Genomic DNA, 20,389 nt, shown 5'->3' with positions numbered 1-20,389 from the left:
TACACGCTGAGCGTGGTTTGCCTTTACAAGGAGAAGGGAACAAGGACTCCGCACACACTGGTAAGCGATGGATCATTAGCTGCACATAACGGCGTCATTCCTCGCAGCAGCAGCGGAGGTTATTATAGGAAGAGCGATGTGCGGTCATCAGTGAGGAGTGGGGCGGGTTATCACTGCGATACAGCCGGAGAGGGAGGTGATGAATACAGCGCAGACATCCGGCATAACACGACAGGACTGCTGAAAGGGCCGGATAACGTGAGTGCTAGAGACGGGGACTGGCTATAGTGTAAATGGCGCTAACTAAGCACTGAAAGGGTTAACATGGCACCTCCACATATTAATAGCAGAGCACCGAGAAGCCAGCGGGAGAGTCGCGGTAGAATTAACGGAGGAAAAGGATTCAGCTCGTTTGAGGGAGGATTTGGTGGCTCTGAAAAGAGCCTTTGTGTCGTAGTCGGTACCGGGTTCAGACCTAAGCCCTCTCCCCACGGATCCTGCGGGCCAGTTGAATGTCTTTGGGCATGATGGTGACCCTCTTGGCGTGGATGGCGCACAGGTTGGTATCCTCAAACAGCCCGACTAGATAAGCCTCGCTGGCCTCCTGCAGAGCCATGACTGCTGAGCTCTGGAAGCGCAGATCGGTCTTGAAGTCCTGAGCGATCTCTCGCACCAGGCGCTGGAAAGGCAACTTACGGATAAGAAGCTCGGTGGACTTCTGGTAGCGGCGGATTTCACGGAGAGCGACTGTGCCCGGGCGGTAACGATGAGGCTTCTTCACTCCGCCGGTAGCGGGAGCGCTCTTCCGTGCAGCTTTAGTAGCCAGCTGCTTGCGGGGCGCTTTCCCGCCGGTGGATTTACGCGCAGTCTGCTTTGTTCTGGCCATAGCTCTACAACAACGTGCACACTTGTAGACTGATACGAGGAGAGGAAAGAGCAGAGTATTTATACACTTGAGGGTGTCCTCATTGGTCCATGAAAGGCACACCCCTACATTCTATTGGCTTCTTCATAAAAAAAATATGCGACCGACAAAGCAAATGTGATATTTGCGACCAATCACCGTTCCGAAGAGGCGGACACCGGTTTACATGATGTCCAGACCCAGCTTGTACAGCAGGGGGCGTTAATAAGATCATTTCTCCAGCTCTCTGCGAATTAGTTATCATCAGTAACAGCTCACTGTATTTCCATTCCGCAGATCACGTACACAGCGTTATATAAGAGACTACTTCCCCATCATCCGCCGCTGCAGTGGTTTTATAGATCACACAAAGGAACAATCCCCCACCCCATCCTTACACAGGACACTGCCCCGCATCCAGAGGCAGCATATAAGGGTCACCATCCACCACGTGTAATGAGGAGGAGGGGACATTGTGCTCTATTTACACCGGAGAGAGTGTAAACCATCGGCCTCCTTCACGTGGATCCTGTGCTGTAAGCTACAAGTCTATTGCTGCCCCGGTCCTTATTTCCACATTACACCTGGTGGACTGTGACCTGATAAACTCTGCCTGGATGTTACACGATAGTGACGGGACGGACACTGTGGAGGTCCGGATACAGCAGCTATGGCGTCCAGCGCAGATGACCAGAAATGACACTTGTCATAGAGTAACAGGGACATGAAGCTCCTCCGTGCACACGCGATGATGGCGCCTCCTTTATCTCAGGATCGCGCTGCTGTCTGTACCGGAGGAAACAGCGCCCAGTGATCATACAGCTCTGCCGGGGAGAAGGTGGTGGCTCTGAAAAGAGCCTTTGTGGGACAAGTAGCGGGCGGCTCTCGGTTATTTCTTCGTCACGGTCTTCCTGGACTTAGCCGCCTTCTTAGCCGGACTCTTGGCAGCTTTCTTAGCCGGACTCTTGGCAGCTTTCTTAGCCGGACTCTTGGCAGCTTTGGGCTTGGCCGCCTTCTTTGCTGGGCTCTTTGTTATTTTCTTGGGGGCAGGTTTTGGCTTCTTGGGGCTCTTCGCCGCCTTCTTTGCAGCGGCAGGCCTCTTGGCCTTTGTCAGGCTCTTGGCCGGAGTCTTCTTCGGGGATTTGGCAGCAGCCGCCGGCTTCTTCTTGGCCGCCTTGTCCTTAGTCTCCAGCTGCTTCTTGTTCAGCTTGAAGGAGCCGGAGGCGCCGCTGCCTTTCACCTGGAGCAGGGTTTCCTTGGTCACCAGTGTCTTGAGCGCCATCTTCAGGCGGCTGTTGTTCTTGTCTACATCGTATCCTCCAGCAGCCAGAGCCTTCTTCAGGGCGGCCAGAGACACCCCACTGCGCTCTTTGGAGGCGGACACGGCTTTCACGATGAGCTCGGACACGCTGGGACCGGAAGATTTCTTGGCGCCCCCTGCTGCAGGTTTTTTCGGCTGCTTCTTGGATTTGGCGGCCGGCTCGGTGGGAGGGACAGCGGCGGCTGGTGCGGTCTCTGCCATCGTATAACACGGGAATCCACTAAAACAATTATTCTGCGAGGGAAAAACACTGAGAACAGAGATGGGGGGGCGCCTCTTATATGTACAGCGGCTGCTTGGTGATTGGCTGCGATTGTCCTGAGCGTCTATTGGCTGACACTGATCACATGTCCTTCCTTTCCTCATCTGACAGGAGTGAAGCTCCGCTCTCCCCTTGTGCTTCCCTGCCCGGAATAAGAGCCCTTTACCGACTAGAAGCGGCCGGGCGAGCGGGCTCTCTACGTGACTTCCCCCTCCCTGACATTCTCCCTACTCATTTCTAGCCTTCACTGGCAGAGATGCTGGGAAGGAGCCGGGTGGAGGCCCCGGGATCTCTGCCATAGTTCTGCCGATCTGCACGTCGCTGTGATCGGACAAGATAAATGTGTTTGCGGGAGCTCGTTCCCTCTATTCCCGGCACTTGTCACTATCACAGGGTTCTTTACCACAATGTCTAACGTGCGGGAAGCTGATTGTCCGATGCGGGGGCGACCTGGAGCTGCAGAGAGCCCAGAAGGGTAACCCGGCACAGACGCGATGTGGGAGTGTCTTCCGCCTGTTTTACTAACTTGGCACAGAGGAGACACCAGAAACTGCTCCACCTGTGTTACAATAACCCAGCACAGAGGAAACACCAGAGATTGCTCTACTTATGTTACAATAAGTCGTCACAGGCAAGACAACAGCGTCTGCTCCACCTGTATTACAATTTCCCAGCACAGAAAGACACAAGTCTGCTCCTCCTTTACTAAACTAACCTGACACAGGCCAGACCCCAAAACCTGCTCCTCCAGCAGTACATTACCCGGACACAGACAGGACACTAGAGACTTCTCCACCTGTATAACTATAACCTAGCACAGAGGAGGGAACAGACACTGTGTGTTCCTCTCGTACTACATTAAGCCGGCAAAAGAGAAGACACCGTAGTATTGTCCCTGTCCCCTCATATTACGGCCATTATGTCCCCTGCAGGAGGCTACAGGGACACAATGCCGGTAATATGTCCCTGTTCCCTCATCTTCGAGGCATTATGTCCCTGTTCCTTCATATTACCGGCTTTATGTCCATGTTCCCTCATCTACCAGGCATTATGCCCCTGTTCCCTCATATTACAGGCATTACATCCCTGTTCCTTCATATTAATTGTATTATGTCCCTGTTCGTATATCTTACTGGCATTACGTCCATGTTCCTTGATATTAATTGTATTATGTCCCTGTTCCCTCATCTTACCGCCATTGTGTCCCTGTTCCCTCATCTTACCGGCATTACGTCCCTGTTCCCTCATCTTACCGGCATTACGTCCCTGTTCATTTATCTTACCGGCATTACGTCCCTGTTCCTTCATATTAATGGCATTATGTCCCTGTTACCATATCTTACCGGCATTACGTCCATGTTCCTTCATATTTTTGGCATTATGTCCCTGTTCCCTCATCTTACCGGAATTGTGTCCCTGTTCCCTCATCTTACCGGCATTATGTCCCTGTTCCTTCATCTTATCGGCATTACGTCCCTATTCCTTCATATTACCGGCATTACGTCCCTGTTCCTTCATATTACTGCCATTACGTCCCTGTTCCTTCATATTACCGGCATTAGGTCCCTATTCCTTCATATTACCGGCATTATGTATCTGTTTTATCAGATTACCAGCATTACGTCACTGTTACTTCATATTACCGAAATTGCGTCCCTATTCCTTCATATTACCGGCATTATGTCCCTGTTCCTTACTATTACCAGCATTATGTCCCTGTTCCTTCATGTTACAGGCATTTTGTCCCTGTTCTTTCATATTACCGGCATTATGTCCCTGTTCCCTCATCTGAACCGGCATTATGTGCCTGTTCCGTCATCTTACCGGCATTACATCCCTGTTCCTTCATATTAATTGTATTATGTCCCTGTTCCCATATCTTACCAGCATTACGTCCCTGTTCCTTCATATTACCGGCATTAGGTCCCTGTTTCTTAATATTATCGGCATTACGTCCCTGTTCCTTCATATTACCGGCATTATGTCCCTGTTCCTTCATCTTACCAGCATTACGTTCCTATTCCTTCATATTACCGGAATTACGTCCCTATTCCTTCATATTACCGGCATAACGTTCCTGTTCCTTCACATTACAGGCATTATGTCCCTGTTCCTTCATATTATCGGCATTATGTCCCTGTTCCTTCATATTACTGCCATTATGTCCACTGTAGGAGGGTACAGGGACATAATGCCGGTAATATGTCCCTGTTCCCTCATATTACAGCCATTATGTCCCTGTTCCTTCATATTACAGGTATTATGTCCCTGTTCCTTCATATTACAGGCATTATGTCCCTGTCCCCTCATCTTACCGGCATTATGTCCCTGTTCCTTCATATTACCGGGATTGTACGATCTACAACCCGCCCCCGACTACATAGTATCTTATATTATATCTTCCAGTCTCACTGGATTCTTCGAATGCGTCTCAGTAAATGTTACTCTGCAGCAACTTCATGCGTTAGTGGGATGAGGTGAGTCCTAAGTATAGACAACGAACAGTGTTAGTACGAAGTAGAAATAGGTGCATTCTGTTTCCTGTCATTGTATTGCCAGCAGCGCGATTATACCAGCAGTCTGGCAAAGTGACATACAAGACAATGCAAGTCCATACTTATGTGGAACTTGGTGCTACAAATTGCTAGTTTGTTTTGAAAATCTCGTAACATTTGTAGCAATGAGAGCAGCTTGGAAAACACGGCCCCTCCAACATTGGGTTTTGCTCTTGTAAAATGCCGTATCGGCTGCATCAGTTTTGTTCTTTTTCAATCATTGAATTCGTCTCACTAAATGTTGCTCTGCAAGAAACTGCACGCGTTACTGTAATAAAGTGAGTCCTATATAGGGACAGCAGACAGATTCATTATTAGTACTAGAGGTGAACAGATTTATTGCCAGCAGCCTTATTAATCCCAGCCGTCCGGCAGAATGAGATACGAGCCGAGCCGATACTTGTGTCAAAGTTGGTCCCAGTAACAGATTTATTGTTTGTTGTAAGAATCTCGTAACATTAGTAGCAGTGACAGCAGCTAAGAAAACACTGGCCCTCTCTCCAAGGATTGCGGAAAGCACGTTGCCCAGCAGCAAGCTGGACGCCGAAGAAGCAACACCGCAAGTCAGCTGTTTGATCCACTGCTCGTGAGCTTATACAGCGCTATGAGCAACTGAGCGGATATTCAGCGGTGAGTTTCTGCCACTCCTGTACGTGCAGGCATCGGCACAAACGGCGTCCGGCAGCGCCGCTACGAGGATGTGTTTTCCTGCCGGAGGATCACTCGCCAGCAAGAATAGCACTAAGGTACTCTTTCCCTTCACATTAACATTCCCTGGTCTAAGACCCAATTCAGTCAGCTGCTTCTAGGACGCTATTAGGGGACACACTGCAGTCCACATATCCGGCTCCTCACTGGAAGCCCGACGTGATACTGAAGCCCCTACCCCCGTGTATATAGTAGAAGGTCGCTGCTCAGATTATACACGAGCGGTCACCAGCAGACATCATAGCTGATCTATAGAGGATGTGGCGGCTCTGAGAAGAGCCTTTGTGTTGTGTAAGATGGAGCAGAACAGGAGCGGAATTAACCTCCGAAGCCGTAGAGAGTGCGGCCCTGGCGTTTGAGCGCGTACACCACGTCCATAGCGGTGACGGTCTTCCTCTTAGCGTGCTCGGTGTAGGTGACGGCGTCACGGATGACGTTCTCCAGGAAAACCTTCAGGACGCCGCGAGTCTCTTCATAAATCAGACCGGAGATGCGTTTGACGCCTCCCCTGCGAGCTAGACGGCGGATTGCAGGCTTGGTGATGCCCTGGATGTTATCACGGAGCACCTTCCTGTGCCGCTTAGCACCGCCCTTTCCGAGTCCTTTTCCTCCTTTACCACGACCAGACATCCTGTCAGCTGGAGCTAAGGAGAAATATTGTACCGAGAACCGCGGGGCGCGTCTTTATATAGACCTTGGGCGGACCAGAGAGAGAACTGTTATGCATGTCACTTCCGGGGCGTTTCTTTCAGTGAATTCACATTACCAATCCCTCCCCCTCCCTTTGATTGGCTTAACTCAGATTTTGAATTTCACGTTCATTTTAAAATACCGGCCGCTCTTTTCCCGTTTATAGCGCGACTGCTGTGTAATCTCTATCTGCCCCAAATCTAAAGAGTAATGTTAAGGGAAACAAGGAACAAGCGTGACGTCTTGGATTAGTATGGCGGCTGCTCGTTATCTGCCGTCAGGTTCAGGATTTGTGTGCCCGAAGATCACCCCTCAGGCCACCAGCACGACAACGGTTTTATAAAATGAATAGGGAGGAGAGGACTCGGGCAGTGTTAATGCGTTTAGATCTCTGATTTACAAGTGACCAGGACTACACCCGATGATCATGACCTCACAGAATAAGAGTATAATTCCCCTGCGCTTGTGTTCACACCGGGCCGAGGATACCTGCTCCCCCACCCTACACGCTGAGCGTGGTTTGCCTTTACAAGGAGAAGGGAACAAGGACTCCGCACACACTGGTAAGCGATGGATCATTAGCTGCACATAACGGCGTCATTCCTCGCAGCAGCAGCGGAGGTTATTATAGGAAGAGCGATGTGCGGTCATCAGTGAGGAGTGGGGCGGGTTATCACTGCGATACAGCCGGAGAGGGAGGTGATGAATACAGCGCAGACATCCGGCATAACACGACAGGACTGCTGAAAGGGCCGGATAACGTGAGTGCTAGAGACGGGGACTGGCTATAGTGTAAATGGCGCTAACTAAGCACTGAAAGGGTTAACATGGCACCTCCACATATTAATAGCAGAGCACCGAGAAGCCAGCGGGAGAGTCGCGGTAGAATTAACGGAGGAAAAGGATTCAGCTCGTTTGAGGGAGGATTTGGTGGCTCTGAAAAGAGCCTTTGTGTCGTAGTCGGTACCGGGTTCAGACCTAAGCCCTCTCCCCACGGATCCTGCGGGCCAGTTGAATGTCTTTGGGCATGATGGTGACCCTCTTGGCGTGGATGGCGCACAGGTTGGTATCCTCAAACAGCCCGACTAGATAAGCCTCGCTGGCCTCCTGCAGAGCCATGACTGCTGAGCTCTGGAAGCGCAGATCGGTCTTGAAGTCCTGAGCGATCTCTCGCACCAGGCGCTGGAAGGGCAGCTTACGAATAAGAAGCTCGGTGGACTTCTGGTAGCGGCGGATTTCACGGAGAGCGACTGTGCCCGGGCGGTAACGATGAGGCTTCTTCACTCCGCCGGTAGCGGGAGCGCTCTTCCGTGCAGCTTTAGTAGCCAGCTGCTTGCGGGGCGCTTTCCCGCCGGTGGATTTACGCGCAGTCTGCTTTGTTCTGGCCATAGCTCTACAACAACGTGCACACTTGTAGACTGATACGAGGAGAGGAAAGAGCAGAGTATTTATACACTTGAGGGTGTCCTCATTGGTCCATGAAAGGCACACCCCTACATTCTATTGGCTTCTTCATAAAAAAAATATGCGACCGACAAAGCAAATGTGATATTTGCGACCAATCACCGTTCCGAAGAGGCGGACACCGGTTTACATGATGTCCAGACCCAGCTTGTACAGCAGGGGGCGTTAATAAGATCATTTCTCCAGCTCTCTGCGAATTAGTTATCATCAGTAACAGCTCACTGTATTTCCATTCCGCAGATCACGTACACAGCGTTATATAAGAGACTACTTCCCCATCATCCGCCGCTGCAGTGGTTTTATAGATCACACAAAGGAACAATCCCCCACCCCATCCTTACACAGGACACTGCCCCGCATCCAGAGGCAGCATATAAGGGTCACCATCCACCACGTGTAATGAGGAGGAGGGGACATTGTGCTCTATTTACACCGGAGAGAGTGTAAACCATCGGCCTCCTTCACGTGGATCCTGTGCTGTAAGCTACAAGTCTATTGCTGCCCCGGTCCTTATTTCCACATTACACCTGGTGGACTGTGACCTGATAAACTCTGCCTGGATGTTACACGATAGTGACGGGACGGACACTGTGGAGGTCCGGATACAGCAGCTATGGCGTCCAGCGCAGATGACCAGAAATGACACTTGTCATAGAGTAACAGGGACATGAAGCTCCTCCGTGCACACGCGATGATGGCGCCTCCTTTATCTCAGGATCGCGCTGCTGTCTGTACCGGAGGAAACAGCGCCCAGTGATCATACAGCTCTGCCGGGGAGAAGGTGGTGGCTCTGAAAAGAGCCTTTGTGGGACAAGTAGCGGGCGGCTCTCGGTTATTTCTTCGTCACGGTCTTCCTGGACTTAGCCGCCTTCTTAGCCGGACTCTTGGCAGCTTTCTTAGCCGGACTCTTGGCAGCTTTCTTAGCCGGACTCTTGGCAGCTTTGGGCTTGGCCGCCTTCTTTGCTGGGCTCTTTGTTATTTTCTTGGGGGCAGGTTTTGGCTTCTTGGGGCTCTTCGCCGCCTTCTTTGCAGCGGCAGGCCTCTTGGCCTTTGTCAGGCTCTTGGCCGGAGTCTTCTTCGGGGATTTGGCAGCAGCCGCCGGCTTCTTCTTGGCCGCCTTGTCCTTAGTCTCCAGCTGCTTCTTGTTCAGCTTGAAGGAGCCGGAGGCGCCGCTGCCTTTCACCTGGAGCAGGGTTTCCTTGGTCACCAGTGTCTTGAGCGCCATCTTCAGGCGGCTGTTGTTCTTGTCTACATCGTATCCTCCAGCAGCCAGAGCCTTCTTCAGGGCGGCCAGAGACACCCCACTGCGCTCTTTGGAGGCGGACACGGCTTTCACGATGAGCTCGGACACGCTGGGACCGGAAGATTTCTTGGCGCCCCCTGCTGCAGGTTTTTTCGGCTGCTTCTTGGATTTGGCGGCCGGCTCGGTGGGAGGGACAGCGGCGGCTGGTGCGGTCTCTGCCATCGTATAACACGGGAATCCACTAAAACAATTATTCTGCGAGGGAAAAACACTGAGAACAGAGATGGGGGGGCGCCTCTTATATGTACAGCGGCTGCTTGGTGATTGGCTGCGATTGTCCTGAGCGTCTATTGGCTGACACTGATCACATGTCCTTCCTTTCCTCATCTGACAGGAGTGAAGCTCCGCTCTCCCCTTGTGCTTCCCTGCCCGGAATAAGAGCCCTTTACCGACTAGAAGCGGCCGGGCGAGCGGGCTCTCTACGTGACTTCCCCCTCCCTGACATTCTCCCTACTCATTTCTAGCCTTCACTGGCAGAGATGCTGGGAAGGAGCCGGGTGGAGGCCCCGGGATCTCTGCCATAGTTCTGCCGATCTGCACGTCGCTGTGATCGGACAAGATAAATGTGTTTGCGGGAGCTCGTTCCCTCTATTCCCGGCACTTGTCACTATCACAGGGTTCTTTACCACAATGTCTAACGTGCGGGAAGCTGATTGTCCGATGCGGGGGCGACCTGGAGCTGCAGAGAGCCCAGAAGGGTAACCCGGCACAGACGCGATGTGGGAGTGTCTTCCGCCTGTTTTACTAACTTGGCACAGAGGAGACACCAGAAACTGCTCCACCTGTGTTACAATAACCCAGCACAGAGGAAACACCAGAGATTGCTCTACTTATGTTACAATAAGTCGTCACAGGCAAGACAACAGCGTCTGCTCCACCTGTATTACAATTTCCCAGCACAGAAAGACACAAGTCTGCTCCTCCTTTACTAAACTAACCTGACACAGGCCAGACCCCAAAACCTGCTCCTCCAGCAGTACATTACCCGGACACAGACAGGACACTAGAGACTTCTCCACCTGTATAACTATAACCTAGCACAGAGGAGGGAACAGACACTGTGTGTTCCTCTCGTACTACATTAAGCCGGCAAAAGAGAAGACACCGTAGTATTGTCCCTGTCCCCTCATATTACGGCCATTATGTCCCCTGCAGGAGGCTACAGGGACACAATGCCGGTAATATGTCCCTGTTCCCTCATCTTCGAGGCATTATGTCCCTGTTCCTTCATATTACCGGCTTTATGTCCATGTTCCCTCATCTACCAGGCATTATGCCCCTGTTCCCTCATATTACAGGCATTACATCCCTGTTCCTTCATATTAATTGTATTATGTCCCTGTTCGTATATCTTACTGGCATTACGTCCATGTTCCTTGATATTAATTGTATTATGTCCCTGTTCCCTCATCTTACCGCCATTGTGTCCCTGTTCCCTCATCTTACCGGCATTACGTCCCTGTTCCCTCATCTTACCGGCATTACGTCCCTGTTCATTTATCTTACCGGCATTACGTCCCTGTTCCTTCATATTAATGGCATTATGTCCCTGTTACCATATCTTACCGGCATTACGTCCATGTTCCTTCATATTTTTGGCATTATGTCCCTGTTCCCTCATCTTACCGGAATTGTGTCCCTGTTCCCTCATCTTACCGGCATTATGTCCCTGTTCCTTCATCTTATCGGCATTACGTCCCTATTCCTTCATATTACCGGCATTACGTCCCTGTTCCTTCATATTACTGCCATTACGTCCCTGTTCCTTCATATTACCGGCATTAGGTCCCTATTCCTTCATATTACCGGCATTATGTATCTGTTTTATCAGATTACCAGCATTACGTCACTGTTACTTCATATTACCGAAATTGCGTCCCTATTCCTTCATATTACCGGCATTATGTCCCTGTTCCTTACTATTACCAGCATTATGTCCCTGTTCCTTCATGTTACAGGCATTTTGTCCCTGTTCTTTCATATTACCGGCATTATGTCCCTGTTCCCTCATCTGAACCGGCATTATGTGCCTGTTCCGTCATCTTACCGGCATTACATCCCTGTTCCTTCATATTAATTGTATTATGTCCCTGTTCCCATATCTTACCAGCATTACGTCCCTGTTCCTTCATATTACCGGCATTAGGTCCCTGTTTCTTAATATTATCGGCATTACGTCCCTGTTCCTTCATATTACCGGCATTATGTCCCTGTTCCTTCATCTTACCAGCATTACGTTCCTATTCCTTCATATTACCGGAATTACGTCCCTATTCCTTCATATTACCGGCATAACGTTCCTGTTCCTTCACATTACAGGCATTATGTCCCTGTTCCTTCATATTATCGGCATTATGTCCCTGTTCCTTCATATTACTGCCATTATGTCCACTGTAGGAGGGTACAGGGACATAATGCCGGTAATATGTCCCTGTTCCCTCATATTACAGCCATTATGTCCCTGTTCCTTCATATTACAGGTATTATGTCCCTGTTCCTTCATATTACAGGCATTATGTCCCTGTCCCCTCATCTTACCGGCATTATGTCCCTGTTCCTTCATATTACCGGGATTGTACGATCTACAACCCGCCCCCGACTACATAGTATCTTATATTATATCTTCCAGTCTCACTGGATTCTTCGAATGCGTCTCAGTAAATGTTACTCTGCAGCAACTTCATGCGTTAGTGGGATGAGGTGAGTCCTAAGTATAGACAACGAACAGTGTTAGTACGAAGTAGAAATAGGTGCATTCTGTTTCCTGTCATTGTATTGCCAGCAGCGCGATTATACCAGCAGTCTGGCAAAGTGACATACAAGACAATGCAAGTCCATACTTATGTGGAACTTGGTGCTACAAATTGCTAGTTTGTTTTGAAAATCTCGTAACATTTGTAGCAATGAGAGCAGCTTGGAAAACACGGCCCCTCCAACATTGGGTTTTGCTCTTGTAAAATGCCGTATCGGCTGCATCAGTTTTGTTCTTTTTCAATCATTGAATTCGTCTCACTAAATGTTGCTCTGCAAGAAACTGCACGCGTTACTGTAATAAAGTGAGTCCTATATAGGGACAGCAGACAGATTCATTATTAGTACTAGAGGTGAACAGATTTATTGCCAGCAGCCTTATTAATCCCAGCCGTCCGGCAGAATGAGATACGAGCCGAGCCGATACTTGTGTCAAAGTTGGTCCCAGTAACAGATTTATTGTTTGTTGTAAGAATCTCGTAACATTAGTAGCAGTGACAGCAGCTAAGAAAACACTGGCCCTCTCTCCAAGGATTGCGGAAAGCACGTTGCCCAGCAGCAAGCTGGACGCCGAAGAAGCAACACCGCAAGTCAGCTGTTTGATCCACTGCTCGTGAGCTTATACAGCGCTATGAGCAACTGAGCGGATATTCAGCGGTGAGTTTCTGCCACTCCTGTACGTGCAGGCATCGGCACAAACGGCGTCCGGCAGCGCCGCTACGAGGATGTGTTTTCCTGCCGGAGGATCACTCGCCAGCAAGAATAGCACTAAGGTACTCTTTCCCTTCACATTAACATTCCCTGGTCTAAGACCCAATTCAGTCAGCTGCTTCTAGGACGCTATTAGGGGACACACTGCAGTCCACATATCCGGCTCCTCACTGGAAGCCCGACGTGATACTGAAGCCCCTACCCCCGTGTATATAGTAGAAGGTCGCTGCTCAGATTATACACGAGCGGTCACCAGCAGACATCATAGCTGATCTATAGAGGATGTGGCGGCTCTGAGAAGAGCCTTTGTGTTGTGTAAGATGGAGCAGAACAGGAGCGGAATTAACCTCCGAAGCCGTAGAGAGTGCGGCCCTGGCGTTTGAGCGCGTACACCACGTCCATAGCGGTGACGGTCTTCCTCTTAGCGTGCTCGGTGTAGGTGACGGCGTCACGGATGACGTTCTCCAGGAAAACCTTCAGGACGCCGCGAGTCTCTTCATAAATCAGACCGGAGATGCGTTTGACGCCTCCCCTGCGAGCTAGACGGCGGATTGCAGGCTTGGTGATGCCCTGGATGTTATCACGGAGCACCTTCCTGTGCCGCTTAGCACCGCCCTTTCCGAGTCCTTTTCCTCCTTTACCACGACCAGACATCCTGTCAGCTGGAGCTAAGGAGAAATATTGTACCGAGAACCGCGGGGCGCGTCTTTATATAGACCTTGGGCGGACCAGAGAGAGAACTGTTATGCATGTCACTTCCGGGGCGTTTCTTTCAGTGAATTCACATTACCAATCCCTCCCCCTCCCTTTGATTGGCTTAACTCAGATTTTGAATTTCACGTTCATTTTAAAATACCGGCCGCTCTTTTCCCGTTTATAGCGCGACTGCTGTGTAATCTCTATCTGCCCCAAATCTAAAGAGTAATGTTAAGGGAAACAAGGAACAAGCGTGACGTCTTGGATTAGTATGGCGGCTGCTCGTTATCTGCCGTCAGGTTCAGGATTTGTGTGCCCGAAGATCACCCCTCAGGCCACCAGCACGACAACGGTTTTATAAAATGAATAGGGAGGAGAGGACTCGGGCAGTGTTAATGCGTTTAGATCTCTGATTTACAAGTGACCAGGACTACACCCGATGATCATGACCTCACAGAATAAGAGTATAATTCCCCTGCGCTTGTGTTCACACCGGGCCGAGGATACCTGCTCCCCCACCCTACACGCTGAGCGTGGTTTGCCTTTACAAGGAGAAGGGAACAAGGACTCCGCACACACTGGTAAGCGATGGATCATTAGCTGCACATAACGGCGTCATTCCTCGCAGCAGCAGCGGAGGTTATTATAGGAAGAGCGATGTGCGGTCATCAGTGAGGAGTGGGGCGGGTTATCACTGCGATACAGCCGGAGAGGGAGGTGATGAATACAGCGCAGACATCCGGCATAACACGACAGGACTGCTGAAAGGGCCGGATAACGTGAGTGCTAGAGACGGGGACTGGCTATAGTGTAAATGGCGCTAACTAAGCACTGAAAGGGTTAACATGGCACCTCCACATATTAATAGCAGAGCACCGAGAAGCCAGCGGGAGAGTCGCGGTAGAATTAACGGAGGAAAAGGATTCAGCTCGTTTGAGGGAGGATTTGGTGGCTCTGAAAAGAGCCTTTGTGTCGTAGTCGGTACCGGGTTCAGACCTAAGCCCTCTCCCCACGGATCCTGCGGGCCAGTTGAATGTCTTTGGGCATGATGGTGACCCTCTTGGCGTGGATGGCGCACAGGTTGGTATCCTCAAACAGCCCGACTAGATAAGCCTCGCTGGCCTCCTGCAGAGCCATGACTGCTGAGCTCTGGAAGCGCAGATCGGTCTTGAAGTCCTGAGCGATCTCTCGCACCAGGCGCTGGAAGGGCAGCTTACGAATAAGAAGCTCGGTGGACTTCTGGTAGCGGCGGATTTCACGGAGAGCGACTGTGCCCGGGCGGTAACGATGAGGCTTCTTCACTCCGCCGGTAGCGGGAGCGCTCTTCCGTGCAGCTTTAGTAGCCAGCTGCTTGCGGGGCGCTTTCCCGCCGGTGGATTTACGCGCAGTCTGCTTTGTTCTGGCCATAGCTCTACAACAACGTGCACACTTGTAGACTGATACGAGGAGAGGAAAGAGCAGAGTATTTATACACTTGAGGGTGTCCTCATTGGTCCATGAAAGGCACACCCCTACATTCTATTGGCTTCTTCATAAAAAAAATATGCGACCGACAAAGCAAATGTGATATTTGCGACCAATCACCGTTCCGAAGAGGCGGACACCGGTTTACATGATGTCCAGACCCAGCTTGTACAGCAGGGGGCGTTAATAAGATCATTTCTCCAGCTCTCTGCGAATTAGTTATCATCAGTAACAGCTCACTGTATTTCCATTCCGCAGATCACGTACACAGCGTTATATAAGAGACTACTTCCCCATCATCCGCCGCTGCAGTGGTTTTATAGATCACACAAAGGAACAATCCCCCACCCCATCCTTACACAGGACACTGCCCCGCATCCAGAGGCAGCATATAAGGGTCACCATCCACCACGTGTAATGAGGAGGAGGGGACATTGTGCTCTATTTACACCGGAGAGAGTGTAAACCATCGGCCTCCTTCACGTGGATCCTGTGCTGTAAGCTACAAGTCTATTGCTGCCCCGGTCCTTATTTCCACATTACACCTGGTGGACTGTGACCTGATAAACTCTGCCTGGATGTTACACGATAGTGACGGGACGGACACTGTGGAGGTCCGGATACAGCAGCTATGGCGTCCAGCGCAGATGACCAGAAATGACACTTGTCATAGAGTAACAGGGACATGAAGCTCCTCCGTGCACACGCGATGATGGCGCCTCCTTTATCTCAGGATCGCGCTGCTGTCTGTACCGGAGGAAACAGCGCCCAGTGATCATACAGCTCTGCCGGGGAGAAGGTGGTGGCTCTGAAAAGAGCCTTTGTGGGACAAGTAGCGGGCGGCTCTCGGTTATTTCTTCGTCACGGTCTTCCTGGACTTAGCCGCCTTCTTAGCCGGACTCTTGGCAGCTTTCTTAGCCGGACTCTTGGCAGCTTTCTTAGCCGGACTCTTGGCAGCTTTGGGCTTGGCCGCCTTCTTTGCTGGGCTCTTTGTTATTTTCTTGGGGGCAGGTTTTGGCTTCTTGGGGCTCTTCGCCGCCTTCTTTGCAGCGGCAGGCCTCTTGGCCTTTGTCAGGCTCTTGGCCGGAGTCTTCTTCGGGGATTTGGCAGCAGCCGCCGGCTTCTTCTTGGCCGCCTTGTCCTTAGTCTCCAGCTGCTTCTTGTTCAGCTTGAAGGAGCCGGAGGCGCCGCTGCCTTTCACCTGGAGCAGGGTTTCCTTGGTCACCAGTGTCTTGAGCGCCATCTTCAGGCGGCTGTTGTTCTTGTCTACATCGTATCCTCCAGCAGCCAGAGCCTTCTTCAGGGCGGCCAGAGACACCCCACTGCGCTCTTTGGAGGCGGACACGGCTTTCACGATGAGCTCGGACACGCTGGGACCGGAAGATTTCTTGGCGCCCCCTGCTGCAGGTTTTTTCGGCTGCTTCTTGGATTTGGCGGCCGGCTCGGTGGGAGGGACAGCGGCGGCTGGTGCGGTCTCTGCCATCGTATAACACGGGAATCCACTAAAACAATTATTCTGCGAGGGAAAAACACTGAGAACAGAGATGGGGGGGCGCCTCTTATATGTACAGCGGCTGCTTGGTGATTGGCTGCGATTGTCCTGAGCGTCTATTGGCTGACACTGATCACATGTCCTTCCTTTCCTCATCTGACAGGAGTGAAGCTCCGCTCTCCCCTTGTGCTTCCCTGCCCGGAATAAGAGCCCTTTACCGACTAGAAGCGGCCGGGCGAGCGGGCTCTCTACGTGACTTCCCCCTCCCTGACATTCTCCCTACTCATTTCTAGCCTTCACTGGCAGAGATGCTGGGAAGGAGCCGGGTGGAGGCCCCGGGATCTCTGCCATAGTTCTGCCGATCTGCACGTCGCTGTGATCGGACAAGATAAATGTGTTTGCGGGAGCTCGTTCCCTCTATTCCCGGCACTTGTCACTATCACAGGGTTCTTTACCACAATGTCTAACGTGCGGGAAGCTGATTGTCCGATGCGGGGGCGACCTGGAGCTGCAGAGAGCCCAGAAGGGTAACCCGGCACAGACGCGATGTGGGAGTGTCTTCCGCCTGTTTTACTAACTTGGCACAGAGGAGACACCAGAAACTGCTCCACCTGTGTTACAATAACCCAGCACAGAGGAAACACCAGAGATTGCTCTACTTATGTTACAATAAGTCGTCACAGGCAAGACAACAGCGTCTGCTCCACCTGTATTACAATTTCCCAGCACAGAAAGACACAAGTCTGCTCCTCCTTTACTAAACTAACCTGACACAGGCCAGACCCCAAAACCTGCTCCTCCAGCAGTACATTACCCGGACACAGACAGGACACTAGAGACTTCTCCACCTGTATAACTATAACCTAGCACAGAGGAGGGAACAGACACTGTGTGTTCCTCTCGTACTACATTAAGCCGGCAAAAGAGAAGACACCGTAGTATTGTCCCTGTCCCCTCATATTACGGCCATTATGTCCCCTGCAGGAGGCTACAGGGACACAATGCCGGTAATATGTCCCTGTTCCCTCATCTTCGAGGCATTATGTCCCTGTTCCTTCATATTACCGGCTTTATGTCCATGTTCCCTCATCTACCAGGCATTATGCCCCTGTTCCCTCATATTACAGGCATTATGTCCCTGTTCCTTCAAATTAAAGGCTTTATGTCCCTGTTCCTTCATATTACCGTCTTTATGTCCCTGTTCCCTCATCTACCAGGCATTATGCCCCTGTTCCCTCATATTACAGGCATTATGTCCCTGTTCCTTCATATTACAGGCATTATGTCCCTGATCCTTCATATTACAGGCTTCATGTCCCTGTTCCTTCATATTACAGGCTTTATGTCCCTGTTCCCTCATATTACAGGCATTATATCCCTGATCCTTCATATTACAGGCTTCATGTCCCTGTTCCTTCATATTACCGGCTTTATGCCCCTGTTCCCTCATATTACAGGCATTATGTCCCTGTTCCCTCATCTTACAGGCATGATGTCCCTGTTCCTTCATAATACCGGCATTATGTCCCTGTTCCTTCATAATACCGGCATTATGTCCCTGTTCACTCATAGTACCGGCATAATGTCCCTGTTCCCTCATATTACTGGCATTATGTCCCCTGTAGGAGGGTACAGGGACATAATGCCGGTAATATGTCCCTGTTTCCTCATCTTACAGGCATTATGTCCCTGTTCCTTCATATTACCAGCTTTATGTCCCTGCTTCCTCATTTTACAGACATTATGTCCCTGTTCCCTCATCTTACTGCCATTATCTCCCTGTTCCTTCTAATTACCGGCATTATTTCCCTGTTCCTTCATATTACCGGCATTATGTCCCTGTTCCTTCATATTACCGGCATTATGTCAATGTCCTCTCATATTACCGGCATAATGTCCCTGTCCCCTCATATTACTGGCATTATGTCCAGTGTAGGAGGGCACAGGGACATAATGCCGGTAATATGTCCCTGTTCCCTCATCTTCGAGCATTATGTCCCTGTTCCTTCATATTATTGGCGTTACGTCCCTGTTCCTTCATATTAGCAGCATTATATCCCTGTTCCTTCATATTACAGGCATTATGTCCCTGTTCCTTCATATTACCGGCATTACGTCCCTATTCCTTCATATTACAGGCGTTATGTCCCTTTTCCCTCATATTACAGGCATTATGCCATATGTAGGAGGGAAAATGGACATAATGCCGGTAATATGAAGGTACAGGGACAAAATGCCTGTAATATGAAGGAACAGGGACATAAAGCCGGTAATATGAAGGAACAGGTATATAATGCTGTAAGATGAGAAAACAGGGACATGTCCCTGTTCCTTCATATTACCGGCTTTAAGTCCCTGTTCCCTCATATTACCAACATTATGTCCCTGTTCCTTCATATTACAGTCATTTTGTCCCTGTTCCTTCATATTACCGGCATTATGTCATTGTTCTTTCATATTACCGGTATTATGTCCTTGTTCCTTCATATTACAGGCATTATGTCCCTGTTACTTCATCTTACCGACATTATGTCCCTGTTCCCTCATCTGAACCGAAATTATATGCCTGTTCTTTCATCTTACCGGCATTATGTCCCTGTTCCTTCATATTATCGGCATTACGTCCCTGTTACTTCGACCGGCATTACGTCCCGGTTTCTTCATATTATCGGCATTACGTCACTGTTCCCTCATCTTACCGGCATTATGTCCCTGTTCCCTCATATTACCGGCATTACGTCCCTATTCCTTCATATTACAGGCGTTATGTCCCTTTTCCCTCATATTACAGGCATTATGCCATATGTAGGAGGGAAAATGGACATAATGCCGGTAATATGAAGGTACAGGGACAAAATGCCTGTAATATGAAGGAACAGGGACATAAAGCCGGTTATATGAAGGAACAGGGATATAATGCTGTAAGATGAGAAAACAGGGACATGTCCCTGTTCCTTCATATTACCGGCTTTAAGTCCCTGTTCCCTCATATTACCAACATTATGTCCCTGTTCCTTCATATTACAGTCATTTTGTCCCTGTTCCTTCATATTACCGGCATTATGTCATTGTTCTTTCATATTACCGGTATTATGTCCTTGTTCCTTCATATTACAGGCATTATGTCCCTGTTACTTCATCTTACCGACATTATGTCCCTGTTCCCTCATCTGAACCGAAATTATATGCCTGTTCTTTCATCTTACCGGCATTATGTCCCTGTTCCTTCATATTATCGGCATTACGTCCCTGTTACTTCGACCGGCATTACGTCCCGGTTTCTTCATATTATCGGCATTACGTCACTGTTCCCTCATCTTACCGGCATTATGTCCCTGTTCCCTCATCTTACCGGCATTATGTCCCTGTTCCTTCATCTTACCGACATCATGCCGGTAATATGAAAGTACAAGGACATAATGTCCCTGTTCCCTCATCTTACCGGCATTATACCCCTGTTCCTTCATATTATCGGCATTACCTCCCTGTTCCTTCATATTAAAAGGCATTATGTCCCTGTTCCTTCATATTAAAAGGCATTATGTCCCTGTTCCTTCATATTACAGGCATTATGTCCCTGTTCCTTCATATTACAGGTATTATGTCCCTGTTCCATCATATTACCGGCATTATGTCCCTGTTCCTTCATATTACAGGCATTATCTCCCTGTTCCCTCATCTTACAGGCATGATGTCCCTGTTCCTTCATAATAACGGCATTATGTCCCTGTTCCCTCATATTACCGGCATAATGTCCCTGTTCACTCATATTCCTGGCATTATATCCCCTCTAGGAGGGTACTGGGACATAATGCCGGTAATATAATGTCTGTAATATGAGGGAACAGGGACATAAACCCGGTGATATGAAGGGACAGGGATATAATGCCTGTAAGATGAGGAAACAGGGACATGTCCCTGTTCCTTCATATTACCGGCTTTATGTCCCTGTTCCCTCATATTACAGACATTATGTCCCTGTTCCCTCATATTACCGGCATTACGTCCCTGCTCATTCATATTACCGGAATTACGTCCCTATTTCTTCAAATTACCGGCATTATGTCC

General features: G+C 49.8%; 6 protein-coding genes across 6 annotated transcripts; all 6 read right to left on the bottom strand.

Annotated features, from left to right (window-relative positions):
* Positions 1–475: 475 nt before the first annotated feature.
* Positions 476–886, bottom strand: LOC142663020 (histone H3). The gene has a single exon (XM_075841314.1). It carries the CDS (start codon positions 884–886, stop codon positions 476–478), a length of 411 nt encoding a protein of 136 aa, XP_075697429.1.
* Positions 887–1,774: 888 nt separating this feature from the next.
* On the bottom strand, positions 1,775–2,426 carry LOC142663325 (histone H1A-like). The gene has a single exon (XM_075841934.1). The coding sequence runs from the start codon at positions 2,424–2,426 to the stop codon at positions 1,794–1,796; it is 633 nt and encodes a 210-aa protein (XP_075698049.1). The 3' UTR covers positions 1,775–1,793.
* A 4,992-nt stretch (positions 2,427–7,418) lies between these two features.
* On the bottom strand, positions 7,419–8,321 carry LOC142663019 (histone H3-like). The gene is made up of 2 exons (XM_075841313.1): positions 8,246–8,321; positions 7,419–7,858 (listed from the first exon to the last, which is right to left on the bottom strand). The coding sequence occupies exons 1-2, from the start codon at positions 8,319–8,321 to the stop codon at positions 7,419–7,421; spliced, it is 516 nt and encodes a 171-aa protein (XP_075697428.1).
* Positions 8,322–8,717: 396 nt separating this feature from the next.
* On the bottom strand, positions 8,718–9,369 carry LOC142663324 (histone H1A-like). The gene has a single exon (XM_075841933.1). It carries the CDS (start codon positions 9,367–9,369, stop codon positions 8,737–8,739), a length of 633 nt encoding a protein of 210 aa, XP_075698048.1. The 3' UTR covers positions 8,718–8,736.
* Positions 9,370–14,361: 4,992 nt separating this feature from the next.
* On the bottom strand, positions 14,362–15,264 carry LOC142663017 (histone H3-like). The gene is made up of 2 exons (XM_075841312.1): positions 15,189–15,264; positions 14,362–14,801 (listed from the first exon to the last, which is right to left on the bottom strand). Exons 1-2 carry the CDS (start codon positions 15,262–15,264, stop codon positions 14,362–14,364), a joined length of 516 nt encoding a protein of 171 aa, XP_075697427.1.
* A 396-nt stretch (positions 15,265–15,660) lies between these two features.
* On the bottom strand, positions 15,661–16,312 carry LOC142663323 (histone H1A-like). The gene has a single exon (XM_075841932.1). The coding sequence runs from the start codon at positions 16,310–16,312 to the stop codon at positions 15,680–15,682; it is 633 nt and encodes a 210-aa protein (XP_075698047.1). The 3' UTR covers positions 15,661–15,679.
* Positions 16,313–20,389: the final 4,077 nt, after the last annotated feature.

The sequence above is a fragment of the Rhinoderma darwinii genome, chromosome 11 (assembly GCF_050947455.1).
Source record: "Rhinoderma darwinii isolate aRhiDar2 chromosome 11, aRhiDar2.hap1, whole genome shotgun sequence".
NCBI classification, from domain to species: domain Eukaryota; kingdom Metazoa; phylum Chordata; class Amphibia; order Anura; family Rhinodermatidae; genus Rhinoderma; species Rhinoderma darwinii.
The sequence above is the reverse complement of the archived record's forward strand: the minus strand, read 5'-3'. Positions and strand labels throughout refer to the sequence as shown.

Excerpts from the sequence above, each read along its gene's own strand:
- LOC142663020 (XM_075841314.1), bottom strand. The coding sequence starts at position 886 with ATGGCCAGAACAAAGCAGACTGCGCGTAAATCCACCGGCGGGAAAGCG.
- LOC142663325 (XM_075841934.1), bottom strand. The coding sequence starts at position 2,426 with ATGGCAGAGACCGCACCAGCCGCCGCTGTCCCTCCCACCGAGCCGGCC.
- LOC142663019 (XM_075841313.1), bottom strand. The coding sequence starts at position 8,321 with ATGTCCCCTCCTCCTCATTACACGTGGTGGATGGTGACCCTTATATGC. Across the intron at positions 7,859-8,245 it reads GATGCGGGGCAGTGTCCTGT|TCTACAAGTGTGCACGTTGT; the intron begins GTAAGGATGGGG and ends TCCTCGTATCAG.
- LOC142663324 (XM_075841933.1), bottom strand. The coding sequence starts at position 9,369 with ATGGCAGAGACCGCACCAGCCGCCGCTGTCCCTCCCACCGAGCCGGCC.
- LOC142663017 (XM_075841312.1), bottom strand. The coding sequence starts at position 15,264 with ATGTCCCCTCCTCCTCATTACACGTGGTGGATGGTGACCCTTATATGC. Across the intron at positions 14,802-15,188 it reads GATGCGGGGCAGTGTCCTGT|TCTACAAGTGTGCACGTTGT; the intron begins GTAAGGATGGGG and ends TCCTCGTATCAG.
- LOC142663323 (XM_075841932.1), bottom strand. The coding sequence starts at position 16,312 with ATGGCAGAGACCGCACCAGCCGCCGCTGTCCCTCCCACCGAGCCGGCC.